The 14,940-nt window shown below is 39.2% G+C and overlaps 2 protein-coding genes across 2 annotated transcripts in view; both read left to right on the top strand.

Moving 5' to 3' along the window:
• Nucleotides 1-6,345: 6,345 nt before the first annotated feature.
• On the top strand, nucleotides 6,346-13,489 carry si:dkeyp-34c12.1 (uncharacterized protein LOC570187 homolog). The gene is made up of 8 exons (XM_057326301.1): nucleotides 6,346-7,649; nucleotides 9,308-9,416; nucleotides 9,535-9,656; nucleotides 10,319-10,417; nucleotides 10,550-10,746; nucleotides 10,852-10,915; nucleotides 10,997-11,059; nucleotides 11,388-13,489. Exons 1-8 carry the CDS (start codon nucleotides 7,416-7,418, stop codon nucleotides 11,943-11,945), a joined length of 1,446 nt encoding a protein of 481 aa, XP_057182284.1. The 5' UTR covers nucleotides 6,346-7,415; the 3' UTR covers nucleotides 11,946-13,489.
• The window catches only part of col8a1b (collagen, type VIII, alpha 1b), a 39,721-nt gene continuing 36,710 nt past the window's right edge, over nucleotides 11,930-14,940 (top strand). Inside the window, exon 1 of the mRNA XM_057326300.1 lies at nucleotides 11,930-11,946. The gene's annotated coding sequence lies outside the window, so the exon portion shown is untranslated. The remainder of the gene's footprint in view (nucleotides 11,947-14,940) is intronic.

Below are 14,940 nucleotides of genomic sequence, written 5' to 3'. Positions count from 1 at the left end.
GATAAAAAGCAAATTCCACTCGCTAATCAAAGTTAAGCTTTGATATCAAGATATTAGATCAGCATGGCACACTTCTGTAGGGCGAACCCGTTTCCACCGAGCACGTTTCTAAAACCAGTGTGTCCACCCCCTCTCCTGTCTCTTGTATTGATTGGTTAATGGCATTATTTGTGGAGTGTGCCTCTCTGGACATAAGCCCGTTTCGGCCCCCTCGCTGCATTTGTGTATATGTGGTTGGTCAACAGAAGGCCATTGAGACCTGACCAATGGTCATCTTTCAGCATTATTCGCTTTCACACCGAAGGTCAGGGGGGTCACAAGAAGTCAGGGGGTAATAAGTTTAACCCTGATAGGGGCAAGGTCACTCGTGGCGTGACTCCAACGATATCTAATCAATACACCCCTCACGCAATCCTCTTCCTCGAATTCGGAACAGGACTGTTTGCCCATTCACTATAAAGGTGCTAGAAATAAACAAGTATGTCGTCTCACCACGTGCAGACCTAAATGCATTCAAAACGTTTCCTGAGATGTGTTTTATATGTGTTATTTTCAGTGCTAAGTCATTAATTGGGAAATCTCAGTGTTTTGTGAATGCACATTGCAGAAATTCGCGTTTAATCCAAAGTATCTGTGTAGATGCTCTTGGGTGCAACCAACCAATTGTTGGTGGCAGCGCAGGGCAACACCCACCCGACAGATTTGTGAACCTTCTGGAAATTATTCACTCTGCGCATTTGCACCTACATGCCTCTATGTTTCTAAAGTTTTCTGTGTATTTTCAATTATTATTTCTAACAAAATATAAAAACACTGTTTGAATTTATTCGTGTTCCTATAAGGGGTGGAGTGAAAAAAACGATATTTTCAAATGTCGCCTCACAATACTCTATTGATATTCCCATTCCAACATTTCTCATAGAAATTTTTGTGAAAAAGGAGATTAACCGCCATTGAGAGCAAGAGCTTCGAGAATGCGAAACGCACTGTAACTGGTTACCGTTGGACAATGCACACTTTAATATTTTACTTCAACCAAAATCCAAACTCAGAATGAGTTACGAATATAATAGAGCAAACCACCAAAGTCAAATGCGGTGGTAGACGGACAACAGAAAAAGCATATAACACAAGATTGAATAACTATAAACATAGTCATATTGATCGTGACCCAGATATAAATTTAATATCGTTGTTGGTTTTTCACACATCGAGTTCCTATTTGAACAAAGCCAGTGGAAATTGAGTTGCATTGCAGTTCAGCAAAGAAGATTTCAAAATTCCTGGGTGAAAAACAGCAGGTGTGGCTGCGCCGTACCTTGCGATAGAGACAGCCTGAATGTTTAATCATGAACGAACGGCAGTGTGGGAAGGCCACCGGCTGGGCCGCCTCACGTGATAAGAACCTCCATCTTCAATGAGTCAGCCATTTTACTACTAATCTCTTTCACTACATTTTACAATTAAGATGGTTGTCTGGCGTTCGGTACACACCCTGACAGTAATCTTTGCATTTTTTTTTTATTTACTAAATTTCTCGCTAAAATATGCAAATGCAAAAAGTAAAATACTTTCTTAATTACGCACAAAAACAAAACACACAGCATGACCACGAATGTCGATATATCTCAATTTAAATTCGGTTTTGCATCAAATTCGTGAGAAATACAGTAATAAATGTAATGTACAGCAGTATATCGTAAAGGTTGAACCCTTCCCACAACCCCCTTGTGCCGATTGTTCATCATTTGCGAATTTAATGAAAATTCAGTCTTTTAGATTAATTTATAGCTTTTCTGAATTTGTTTTGCAGATGCAATTCGATATGGGTTGACGAACAGGTTGACGCACATCAACGATTAAAAAAAACGAACTATTGCGCATTGCGTTGCAAAAATAACTCCAAATTTTACTTCATGTTTGTTTGCGTACACCAGGCTGGAACTCTATGTCTTGCTAAGGAAAAATTTAGAAGAGCTGCGTTTCGATATAAGCTGTGTAGGGTTAAACATCCATAAGCAGAACCCTGCTAGACAGTGTCACCCATTTAACCAGGCCGCGTACACTCAGGGCTCTTTAACATGCAGATACTACATTCCTTCCGTCCCACTGGAGAGAACGGGGGGAAGAGGCGAAAGGGATGAGCAAAAATCCTTCTTAGGATTGCATCTTGGTAAAGAAACCCAAGCAACGGTTAAACAGTAAGAAAGTGACCTGAATGGTGGAACGCCATCGGGTAAGCAGGAGGGAGCGAGATAGATCAATGAAGGGGGTGCTTTGGAAGGGGGAGTTTGCTGCTTTACAGGCAGAGAGATAGGGTGGGATTTCGCAGACTGGGAGCACATGCTCTCTCCACAGCAAGAGCCAAGATACGCTTATGTATAGTACACGTGTATATGTGTTTGCATTGGAAGGCCCAGGGCAGGCATCCTGAGACGGTTTAAATGTGAGGAAAAGGCAAGGTAAGACGCCTTTAAACGCTATACTAAAATTGCACGTTGAGGTTTTGGATAGGGATCGGCATGTGGAGCGATTTTATTTGGTGCCTTCTTTTCGAGAGCAAACTGTTTTTTTTTCAGGCGACATTATTTATATGTGGATTGTGCATTTTGCCGATTAGTTATTTTATGATGAGTTTATATTTCTCAAAAAATGTGCTTTGTCATCACGGGCAACTGGCCCATATGGCACCATCAGTTATTCAGTTGATTGCAGTAATGCATTCATTCATTGATCAGTGAAACCACTACTGTACTTGCACATCTGCTCCTTTTCACAATGAGCTCGACCAACTTTAATAACTGAATTAGTAGGCTTTATTTAGTTATCAAAAATAAAAATATATATTTTTAAAAATTGTATTAAAAACATTTTTAAAAGCAGTCTTTTAATAATTTTTGTATAGATGCGGGCATATCATTTATTAATTTATATCAATGCAAAATATATTAATTAATAATTCGAGTAATAAGTCATATTTTCATAAAAATGGCAGTGCATGGTCATGTGTGTGAATGTGCAAGTTTGCATTGTAATATGTACAATATACATACAGTACAATACAACACACTACCATATGCAGTTTATTGTCCAATATAAAATATAGGCCTATGTTGTCATATTGTATGTCAGAGGAGGAGCTGAATATGGTTCAAATGAGGCAGGGGGTTCATCACGTTAGGCTTCTCATGTGCGTGAGCGATCACTAATTGAAGATGACTATTACTCTAATTACAGAGTATAGTCCAAGACGTCCAGGGTAAGAGAGTAACAAAACCTAAGAGAACACAATATAACAGCCCTCATTAATGAGACAAGTGCAACATCAGAGATCCTTCTTTCAAGGTCTGGCCATATTGTCTTTTTTGTTTTCAATTCTCTACCAGACAATATAACGACCGAGGGGGTCCCCGGCCACATCCACTGCCAGTCAGGCTGTTCCACTTTTTTGATTGTTTTTTTGTCCTTCGATCCCTCTACCCCTGGTGGGAAAGTATTTAGACTTTGGGTCTGTGACAAATAAAATGTCATCCTCGTTCAAGTCCACCGGGATTATTCGTGGGCAAGCTGGTGCTCGGATGTCTTGAGATGTTGCCTTACGGTGAGAGGAGATCCTGGGATGGGTCCCCTTTGCACGCCAACTCTGGTCGAACACCGCTGGTCTTTTCTAACAATGCCGTTTGCAGCGCAGGGGTCCCCCAACCCAAAGCTCACGCAAATTTACATAGAAACACCATTGTACAGTCTTCTGAATATGGCCACCAACTGACACATCTCATCTCAGTTTAATGGGGTAGGAATGTGGAAAAAAGATAATTACACAAACCAAAAGCACAAATAAAAACGGACTTTGAAGTGTAAATGTGTAATAGTGTAGATTCAAAAAGATGGATAATTTGGCAAATGGCGAAACAAGAAAAAACAGAACGAAACTTTTTAGTAGAAGTATTCCAAAACTAAAAATTCAATAGATTTTTTTAATTCAAATATTACGCTGGACATCTAAAAATAATTGAGTTGCAGGAGTAAGTTGGAATATAAACATAATATAAAACAAAGCCTTATGATAGTAAATGGGAGAGGGATGTTTTTATTTTAACTCAATATGATGCTCATTTATTTCATTAAAAATCAATAATTTCATTATAAGTCAAGTAGACGTCAAGCTGTGGATTCACATTGTAAAATTTCCTTCTGTTTCACTGTGTTGCTTCAGTAGGTTGAAAAACAGCCACATTTACACTCATGTGAAGTTTGCGATCTTTGAAGACAAACCCAAAATTGTATTAAGCACAGGACAGATGAAATACATTTTTACTAAAATATGTAAATGATATATAAAATATGTGTACAGATATTCATAGCACATAAGACACTGAGAGTAAATGGGAGGGGCATTGTTTTTGTTTTGAAATGACCCAATGTGAAATACGACTTTTAACATTTGAATGGCCTCCTTTATAAATCAAGTAAAAAATTAGTTGTAGATTAAAATGGCTATATTTCTTTTAATTTCATTACATTCATTCATTAAGTTTAAAAAGAGCCACATTAACCCCCACTGCAAAGTTTCGGATCTTTGCCAACAAACCATAAATTCATAAAGCGCAAGGCAGAACGGAGACAAAAAAACACAATATTTTCGAATGAGCAATGTAATTTCAGTTTATCAAGACTGACAGTAAAAATGGACAGTAAAAAACATCACTGTTTTTGCAGACAGCCTCATCACAGTAAAATGAAAACAAGGGCAGATGTTGTTCCTCCATTGAACTCTTTTGTTCCCAGCATGGGCATTCGCTGACCCAGTTTCAACTGTCAACATTATCCTAAATGTAAACTAGATATTGAATAAAAATGAAGTTGAACAATCGAGGTGATTCTGTTATCATTTGCCCTATATTAAACTGCATAACTGTCGTCCATGTAAGACATGAGAAGAAATTCTGCAGAATGTTGATGCAGCTCTCAACCATTTTGCCAAACATCTCTTTTTGTGTTCAACAAGATAAACGTATTCATGAGGTTGAGGAAATAAGCAAATTGTGCAAGACAAATTAAAGATTTGGAAATGTATAATGATAATTTTTACACAATAATTATATTTTACACAATTGCAAAAACATGTAATTAAACTTAATGAAAACATGCATACAAACTGGAACACACTGTAACGCTCATGTTTTCTTTTTGTTGTTTCGTATCAGGTGCTCAAGTAGTAAATCACTTTTTTAGCCATGGTTCGAATGGTCAGTATACATAACTCTCACAAAAGCTAAGGCCATCAAGCTTTGTAAAAGGTCTGCTAGTTTTGGAAGAACTGGCCTTTGATCTGGTCTACAAGACTTAGTCTAACAAACACAGAACTTGCCACTCTCTCTCTCTCTCTCTCTCTCTCTCTCTCTCTCTCTCTCTCTCTCTCTCTTTCTCTCTCTCTCTCTCTCTCTCTCTCCTTTCTTCTAAGCTTTGACGCCGTCTTTCTCAATTTGTTGCAGCGTTCAGAGGTGTCAAAGAACCCGAGCCGTGACTCTAAAGAAGAGACAGCAAGTGGGACATACACATCGGACGCTTGGACAATGCAGGCACAGGTTCCTGTGGGTTTGCCATGGCGACCGGTGGGCCCTGATGACAGCGGGGATTACAGCCTCGCCGAGCAAGGGTGTGTGTGAGTGCTGTATTTTGGGGGGGGGTGAGGGGTTATTGGGGGACACACGCCAGATGCCTTGGGGAGACGCCCTGCCCCTTGCCATCGGATCTCTGCCTTAATGGATTAGAGTTGTTGTTTACGACACACTTCGCATGCGATTTTGACAAAACACACACATAAGCATGTATGCATGTGCAAACTCAAACCAATTTTTTTTATCATTTAGCGACCACGCGACTAAAGATACAATGAGCTGACTGGGTAATCTCTGCAGGCAACTGTGATGTGATTACAGTCTCACATTGACCTGTAGGGGTTGAGTAGTCTGTTTACACCTAAAACCTGACCCGCAGACAGAGAAAACAACTTGATCTTGATTTACCGCAGGAGTAGATTGATGCTAATCTGTTGATGCTAAAGTGCTAATCTGCTGGTTTACAATAACAGCTTCAAATTCCACTAAACCCAAACATTGTTTTTTTTAACCGTACCAATGAACTAAAGTTCTTAAATCAACTACCCTCCCCGAGACGTGACCATCTTTGCGCCCCCTGCTGATAGACTGTGATACCGAACGGCTGATTTTTGGCATAATCTCAGCTGGCAACTGTGAGTAGCGTGTCGCCCCTCTCACAGGTGCTGCTGGGGTTTTGTCACGTGCAGCGACCTGCTACCTTCATTCACAGCTGGCAAACACCTTCACTGGCAACAACGACTTCACTGGACGGGGGAGAGGAACGTAACGAAAGAAATTCTCATATTTAATCAAATCCAACTGAAAGAAATGTAAAGTAATAGAATCTTCCTTTTTTGGCTACACAGGGTGTAGCTGTGCTGCAAGGGAAGTTTTTAAAGTGCTTGAGTTATTCAATTATTCATCGATTTACAACTCAAAGAATCACTCATTTTCAGTTCTTCCATCAATCCATTCATCACCAAATGACCACACTTGGTAAAGCGTATCTGATGTGATGATACTGGAGGAAGTTGAGTGGGTCTGATGTCTGAGAACTTTCTGATGTTGGTGTTACTGCATCAGGAACTGATTGGATGATATATGGGAGCCATCAGTTCTTGATGCACTGCCTTCAGCATCGAAAGAGACGCCCCATCAGCCAGTCTTTACTGTTACAATCTAGGTCTTGACCCCGTAGGTCTTGACCCCGTAATTGCTGCTTGCAGCTATATTTTGTTTTGAGTGCCATGCAGTGAAATTATAAGCACACTGTGTACTGTTTTATTACATATTATATTTTAATAAAGTTTTTATTATGGTCTATCTTTCTTTGAATACAAATTATTTTAAACAACTTGTTTTTAAATAAAATGATATTATAATACTTCCAGTGTTTGGAAATGCACAAAAGAAAAAATGAAATGTGATACAGCGCCCACTATTGATTAACTTCATTTTGATTGCCAAGTCATTGCCACAGTTTGAGATGTAAATGTTGTAAGATGAGAAAACAAAAATGTAGAAAATAATTGCAATAATAATACGTTATATCAGTGAGATAAAACGATACACGAGAAAAACAAAGAACTGTTTATATCTCTCGAGAAAAACTAACAACGTGATAGAAACGAGCGCTACAAGTGTCTTGTGTTGAATGTCGCCCTCTGGTGGTCATCATATGCCACCGCCACCTATCAGCACTAGGCTCGTGATTGTGAAACGACTTGCAGTGTGTCAGTCTCAGGATTGAAGCTTTGTTGTTCAAGTATCACCAGATATATATTTTAGGAGCTAAAAATACCGACAGCTCATATGAGCTCGAAGGGAGGCAGACATAAACGCACGAAAAATGTGCGCAAACTGGATGCGCACGATGCGCCCTCATTAGATCAATCAATCATCGACAAACGTCTGAATATTATACCTGAGGGACGACAGTTAGAGCGAACACCTCCATCCAAAATTGAAAGCGTCTCAGACCAAATAACTAAAGCAGAAGATTCAACAATATCACAGCAGGTGATCAAAGACGAGCCGTGCACACAGGTAAACAAACTTTGAGCCTTTGTGTCCATCATATGCGTAACTTATGTGTAAACTTAACTTTCATTGTGATGTTTTGCTAAACACAAACAAAAGTCCAGCATATTGATGTAGGCCTACCCTTATTTTACTTAAATTGATTTATTCTTAACATATTTTATTGTGTTCGTCTGCTGCTTACTATTTTAAGTATACACACTTATAAAACAAAGGTATTTGAAAACGAAAGTGAGCATTTTGTCTTCATTATCTCCATTTGACGTATATTTGATACGCATTTTAAAAAGGAAAGTTGTGTCCTCAAGTCAGGTCAAGGATCCTGTTACCCTTATATTAAGTATTTTACCACTTTAACATTTATTTTGACATCATCTTAATATGACAACCTTTATTTTGTATAGTAAATAATCGAAGAGTGGATTTTAGCACAAAAAAACAGTAATTTCCTTAAGAAGCACCTTGAAATTTGATGACCAAAGTTCAGGCCCGGATTAAGAATTCGGAGGTCTCGCGGGGCAACACTGGCGACATCCCACTGAATAAAAGCTAAGGTCTAGTCAAGAAGTCGCTAGCTTTGTCGCTATGCGCTTCTTCGGAAACAAAAGCCTCGTAAAAGTGACTAAATCAAAAGACAGACTAACTAATTTAGAAACAATGTTTTGTTTTTCGCGGGCCAGAATGAATATAGCGGAAACGCTGTTATGTGAAAATTTCTTCCCTTGCTTGGGGCCCCTGGGCCTGTGCCCATAATGCCCATTGGATAATCCGGCCCTGCCAAAGTTAAAGGCAGGGTAGGTGATCCTGTCCAGAAACATTTTTTATCATGTTGGTTGGAAATCTCTTTACATCCTGATAGCAATCAAGAAGTATAGTGGTCAAATAATATTTGTATAATTATTTTTCGTCTGTGAAAGGCGTAGAACCAAAAAATGTTTGCCCAATCAAAACGTTCTGGCCGAACGCTGTGACTGGTCATGTGTACATTTTCAGCCAACGTATTTTGCATCCCACTGCGCACCCTGTTCACGCAGACATCATGCGTCATCAGCGCGCTCACGTCCGCTGTGTCAAGGCAGGGAGAATGGCGGACAATCAGCAACAATCTAACTTTACTGCGGAACCGAAAACAAGTAAATCTTCCAAACGAAAGTCAGTTTTTGAAAAAGCAGTGACGAAAAATCTTCTGGATCATGAAAGAGGAAAAACTCGAATTAACATCGGTTCAGTTTTTACACGATGCAGACAGCTCCGGCAGGCAAAGGCATGGTTGCTCTCTTTCTTTAGGACAGGTATGTACATGCTTCTAGAAGAATTTAATGGATTTAGTTTGTAATTCGTTAAGTGGATTTACGAAAGGAGTTTGGAGGAGGTGTGGCTTTGGATGGCGAATCGCATAGAGGGTGGGTGCTAGCAGGCTAAAGTTAGCACCTTTCCACATCAACCACCCCACCTTTAAATTTAAGTTCAATTAAGCCCTGTATTATACAAAAAAATATATAGATACGTAACGTAAAGAAACAAAAACAAAGCATAGTACATTTTTTAACACCTGAACATGTTTTGGCTGATATAATGCTTAGTTTTGTACAGAAATGTTTTTGTAAAATCACTATAAACGAAAAAAAACCCACCAATTTAATGTATAATTCTTTCTTTTCAAGGAAATGACTATAAACAGTTCCTTCAATGGATCAAGTGAAGTTCTCAAGCAAGCTAACGTTAAAGACGAAAGGAAGTCCGTCAGAAGGTCCAGTTTAACAGCTGCAACAGGTGTCGATATGTGAATCTAAACTTGCTTATATATTTGTATTATATATCGTTGGTTTAAAGTCTCATTTACGCATTGACTGATGGAATTAATATTCACTTTGTGTTTGTGGATGTCAAGCGACATCTGGGAATGCAGATCCGGAAACCTTCATCCAGGGAATGCAGGGTTACCAGTGGACAGACACGGACCTGGAATTTGTCTATCAAACTAAATGCAAGAAGAAGGTTCAGAAGCTTCAGGTGAACAATTATGCCTGGAATAAAATACTTATGCATTCTCAAAAAATATATAATATGTAGGGATGTAACGATTCACCGTGAGCCGGTTGAAAATCGGTTATAATGAGTGACGATTCAATTCGGTTGAGGCTTGAACTGAATCGCAATACATTCTTTGAACAGCAGGGGCCGCTATTTTCACTGCAAACCTAAACGTGGATGCTGATATTTCTTAAATGCAAAAAAATCCAAGAAAAGCACAGACAGTATTAGTTTGTTTATATTAAAGAGACTTTTTCTATTATTAATTTGTTATAAAATCGCAGTTTACTTTTGTTATTTGAAATAAAACATTATTTTATTATGCAAAGAAACGTAAAGCATTTAAGAAATAATGCAAGGGAAGTTGTTCATTTCTAATTTGTTTCAACTCATTTTTTAAAAATAAATCGTGAGTAAATCGTGAATAAATCGCATCGTGAGATCAGAATCGCATCGCATCGTGAGCTGAGTGAATCGTTACATCCCTAATAATATGTATTGCTTAAGATTCGCTTGTCGCACTGGAAATGGAAGATCGGACGCATTGCACATATTATTTCAGTATTGTGTTTGTCTGTGTACTGCTTTAAAAAAATGCATGCTGGGGCAGTAAGCAATTTTTATGACACTGTTGGTTACAGCAAGAGATAAGTGATGTGCTGAATGCTCTCAAAAGCACTAGGCAAGTGCGGGACGTGGCTGTTGCTGCCCATGAAAAAATACAAGAAGAGCTTTCGAAGGTGATACGAGATCATAATGCCAGCACACACGTTTCTTACACATTCGTAATTTGAAATTTTCGCACAGACTTTTGTGCATTTTCGTAATGCAATGATCACCCAACGCATATATTTTTTGAATGGATATTTCAGATGTCGTCGTGCGAACGGGTGCAGGAAATGTCTAAGGAGACACTCCTCAAGTCACAAAGCTCCGTTGAGCTCGAAGGGCTCGATTTCAAAGGTCTTCTAGCTCAACTGAAGGTGTCCGATGTGCAGCATTTTACTTCTGAAGAGAGGACGAACATCAGCAAGCTCAACCCAGAGGTGACGAAAGCACAAGCAATGAGGTATGAATCCAACAGATCCCGACACGGTTTCTGTTTTTGAACTTTGAACGGGAAAGTTTGTCCGTGATGTTTCAGATTCAGTTCACTAGTTTCATTTGGTTACAGAGAAAATCAGGAGCAATTCACAAAGGACATTGACACCTGTAAAGTGAACATCGACCAAATCAAGGTGATTAGCTGGATCATTGTGTGAAATCGATCTCATTGTAACACGTTGCACTTAAAATGATCTTCTCTTTCGATTAAAAAGGTAAACATACAGACAATGACTGCGGCTGTAGCTGCTCTGGAGTCCCAGCTGTCGGTTAAGGAGGTAAGCGTCCATCATGTGTCTGCTGTTGGCGCTTTAGTACTTAAGGCCCCGGTTTCAAAGACAAGGCTTAAGACTAGTCCCAGACTAAAAGGAATTTTGAGCTGTCTTAACTGAAAATATCTTGCCCTGACATATCTTAAAATATGTCAGTGCCATTGTTTTGTCTCAAGATGCACATCGGTAATATTGTTTCTAAGGCATTTTAATAAAAGCGACTTAAATAGCCTAAATTAACCAAGGCATAGTCCTGACTTAGGCTAAGCCTTGTCTATGAAACCGGCCGAGATGTTTTTTTAATTCAAATTAAAATGCTATTTTTGACCTGTAGGCGGCGGCACTCTCTGCCAAACCACGAAAAAAAGTCCAGAGAGGTCCTAAACCAACCACCGCCCCATCTGCCCCAAAACCTTCTACTAATGCCTCTTTCGCTCCAAAACGTTCTGCTGACTCCAAACCCTCCTCTGTCCCAAAACCCCCTTCTGCTCGATCTGCTCCAAATGGATCAACTGCCCCCAAACCGCCTACATCTGCCCCAAAAGCTTCCACTGCCCCTAAACCCTCCTCTGTCCCAAAACCCCCTTCTGCTCGATCTGCTCCAAAAGGATCAACTGCCCCCAAACCGCCTACATCTGCCCCAAAAGCTTCCACTGCCCCTAAACCCTCCTCTGTCCCAAAACCCCCTTCTGCTCGATCTGCTCCAAAAGGATCAACTGACCCCAAACCGCCAACATCTCGATCAGCCCCAAAAGGATTACTTTCCCCCAAACCGCTGACATCTCGATCAGCCCCAAAAGCCTCAAAAGCTACCACCGCCCCAAATGTCCCGGAGGGTGATGTCGGGGGTCTCCGGCGCTCTAAAAGAATCGCTGCCAAACAAGACAAGTGAGGTATCTTCTCAGAAAATACTTTAAATCGCAAATATTTCTTTTTTTTTTCACCTCATGTTCATATTGTTAAAGGTGTTTATTTTATAACGAGTGTTGATTAAAGGTCCTATCTAGGACAGACTTCTTTTTGAAAACTTGTTTTAATTCATAGCAGTAACTTTGTTTAGACTTTAGAGGAACCCAGTTTAGACTTTTAGACTTTGTTTGCTGCCCTCTTGTGGATATTTGGAGTTTTGCGTTTATGGACACTGAATGGTGGTATTCACAAATCAAGCGCAATTATGTTAGTTTACCCAGCAGTTTACGGTAATACGTAAAAGCGTATTACTGTAAAAAGCGTCTGTTCTGCACGTTGTATAATGTATTATTTTTTCAGGACACCTCATGGTGAGAGTGTTTTGCTAAGCACCCTCTTGTAATGGTTTTCTTGTGGTCTGTTCAGTCCTGACATTAATGTTGGCTTTGGTTTTGTGTTTTTGTCTGGAGATGAATAAATGTTTTTCAACTGCTCCTACATGTATCTGGGTTTGTGTTGTGCAGTGTTTAGTCTTTTCAGTAATATCTATGAATTGCCACAGTGTATGTTTGGTATAATGTGTGGTTGAACTGTGCAACCCAGCAGCCACTCTGGAACAGTGTTGTTTTCCATATTTAGTGATGTTGGGTTAAACAAGCTCCTTTTGTGTTTCATCAACAGATTTTGTTGATTTAGGTATTTATTACTTAAATTAGAGAGATCTGATGTGTTTATCAAAACATTTCCCCTGGTTTCTTTTAACACTGTGTACAATACAAGGTTGTTTTCACAAGGTTGTTTCATCCTCAAGTTGTTCCAAATCTTTGAAAATGTCCTTGTTCTAATAAACACAGAAAGATATTTTGAAGAATGTAGGACAGCAAACAGTTGGCGCAATTTTGACTACTTTTGTAATTCTTCCTACTATGGTAGTCAGTGGTGGCATTCTTCAAAATATCTTTCTCTGTGCTCATCAATGTTGTTGGGGATAACTGTGGAGATTATTAGGGTTTTTAGTGGAATGTAACGCACAAATGACTGCTACAAGGTTTGAATTTTGGTGAAAGAGAGAGAGCACATTAACACTTTGCTGAATCACAGCTTCTAGTTATCATTGGCGTGGAAACAGTGGTTGAGACTGTGAGAGACTCCAAATGTGGTTAACAAATTATCCAAGCCTATGTGATTTTATACGACGGGTAACAACCTCCCTCGGGCTTACATCAACAGATTTCTGCTGGATCTGATAGAATCGGTGTTGAAGCTGGTTACACTTTCAAAACAGTTGATTTTGGAAATTTTGTTTAAATTTTCTCAGTCATAATGTCTTTCAGACCCTTTCTGAGGAAATGCTTTCAGACTGTACTGCACACTCATACAGAGTAAAGACAAGATCATGTCCCACCATTGTTTACCAAAAATGTGTTATCAAGTATTAGAGCATTTGCAAGTATTTCAATAAGTCGTACATTTTAGTGTTTTAAAGGTCCAGTATGTCATTTTTGGAGGATCTATTGACAAAAATGCAATAAAATATACATAAAGACCTTGCATAATAAAGTGTTATGTTTTTATTATCTTAGAATGAGCTAGGGCTGGGCGCTATATATCGTACGATTCTTTTGCTCTGTTTCTCAATGACTTACGGTTAAATGCCGCCACATCCGAAAGCCAGAGGGCGCTCTTGTGCAAAAACTCCGAATATGGGAAACAGAAGAAGAACAATTCCAAGAAATGCCTGTGGTCATATTCTATCGCTGTTCTTCAAACCTTTTCAGGTATTTTAATGATAATAAAGTTGATTTATAGTAATGATGATAGACGAGTGTTGCTTTTTCAAATACACGTTATAAACGATTCAATCTCGTAGTGATTTTAGATCGAGCAGTACTTCCTATTGATCAAACAGATAAAACATCGAATCGATTTCAGAATCGATTTAGAAATGTATAATTAGCGTGAATCGCGATATATATCGCCCAGCATGAGTTATTTCTATCTACAAGCACCGCGGGTCCCCTTACATGGAATTCAACGGGTTGTTTCTACAGTAGCCATAAACGGACAAACTGCTCTACAGAACGTGTTTCGTAAATATGTTATCTTCCTTCAGCAAAGAAGCGAAAACGTGACAACATCTTAGTCCTGTATCAGCCACCGTAGTGCTTCAAAATGGAGGGGAAGGGGTGAAGTGAGCCGTTGGTTGCAATTCGCGACCTCACCACTAGATACTGCTAAATTTCATACACTGGACCTTTAAAGAAATGTATAAAATTTACTAGCGCTATTTACTAAAGCAATAAGAGTGCTGTGAGACTGGAGCGTGGTTGTGATTCGGCTGCAGGAATGTTTGTGCAATGTGTCACTGGCACAGTTCTTTTATTGTGTAAATAATAGAAGTCAATGCATAATAATGAAAAGTCCTGTTTGTGACCATTATGTATTTCAGCCATAGGGTAGAAAAAAACAGCAATTAAAAATGTATTTGTTGTTATTGCCCTAAGGCACCATAAACTGCACAAAAATCATTTCACATTGTTGTTTTTATCATACACTCAATAGAGAGAAAACCAGCTCTATCTATCTAAAGAAATACCTTGCTGATAAAAGTCGATATCTGGATAAACCATTTGTGAATCTCAAAGATCTAGATCACATTTGGCCTCAAACTTCGAATGAACTTTTTAATGGTTTAAAGAGGCCAGGATGTGAAATTTAGCCTTGATTGTTTTTCTAGTGGACAGACGTTGCTTTGGAACAGAAAGTCTTTGCATGTTAGACCAAGATGGGAGCCTTAAATATTTGAACCAGTTTGGTGATGCCTGGAAAAGTCATCCAGCTGTACCAACAAGTTTGTTTCCAGTGTCCACAGCTATCAAAGGCCTTTATAGAAACACAGGACTGTGGCGTTGAATCATACACCTTCCTCTATGATGTAACTTGCATGGCATAGCCGTCACACGTGACTCGGTCGAGCA

The sequence above is a fragment of the Triplophysa rosa genome, linkage group LG25, assembly GCF_024868665.1.
Source record: "Triplophysa rosa linkage group LG25, Trosa_1v2, whole genome shotgun sequence".
Classification (NCBI taxonomy): Eukaryota; Metazoa; Chordata; class Actinopteri; order Cypriniformes; family Nemacheilidae; genus Triplophysa; species Triplophysa rosa.
Note: the sequence above shows the minus strand (reverse complement) of the source record. Positions and strands in the feature narration are given on the sequence as shown.

Coding starts and splice junctions, on each gene's coding strand:
- si:dkeyp-34c12.1 (XM_057326301.1), top strand. CDS start 7,416: ATGAGCTCGAAGGGAGGCAGACATAAACGCACGAAAAATGTGCGCAAA. Junction 7,650..9,307: donor AAGACGAGCCGTGCACACAG/GTAAACAAACTT, acceptor TTTCTTTTCAAG/GAAATGACTATAAACAGTTC. Junction 9,657..10,318: donor AGAAGGTTCAGAAGCTTCAG/GTGAACAATTAT, acceptor TGTTGGTTACAG/CAAGAGATAAGTGATGTGCT.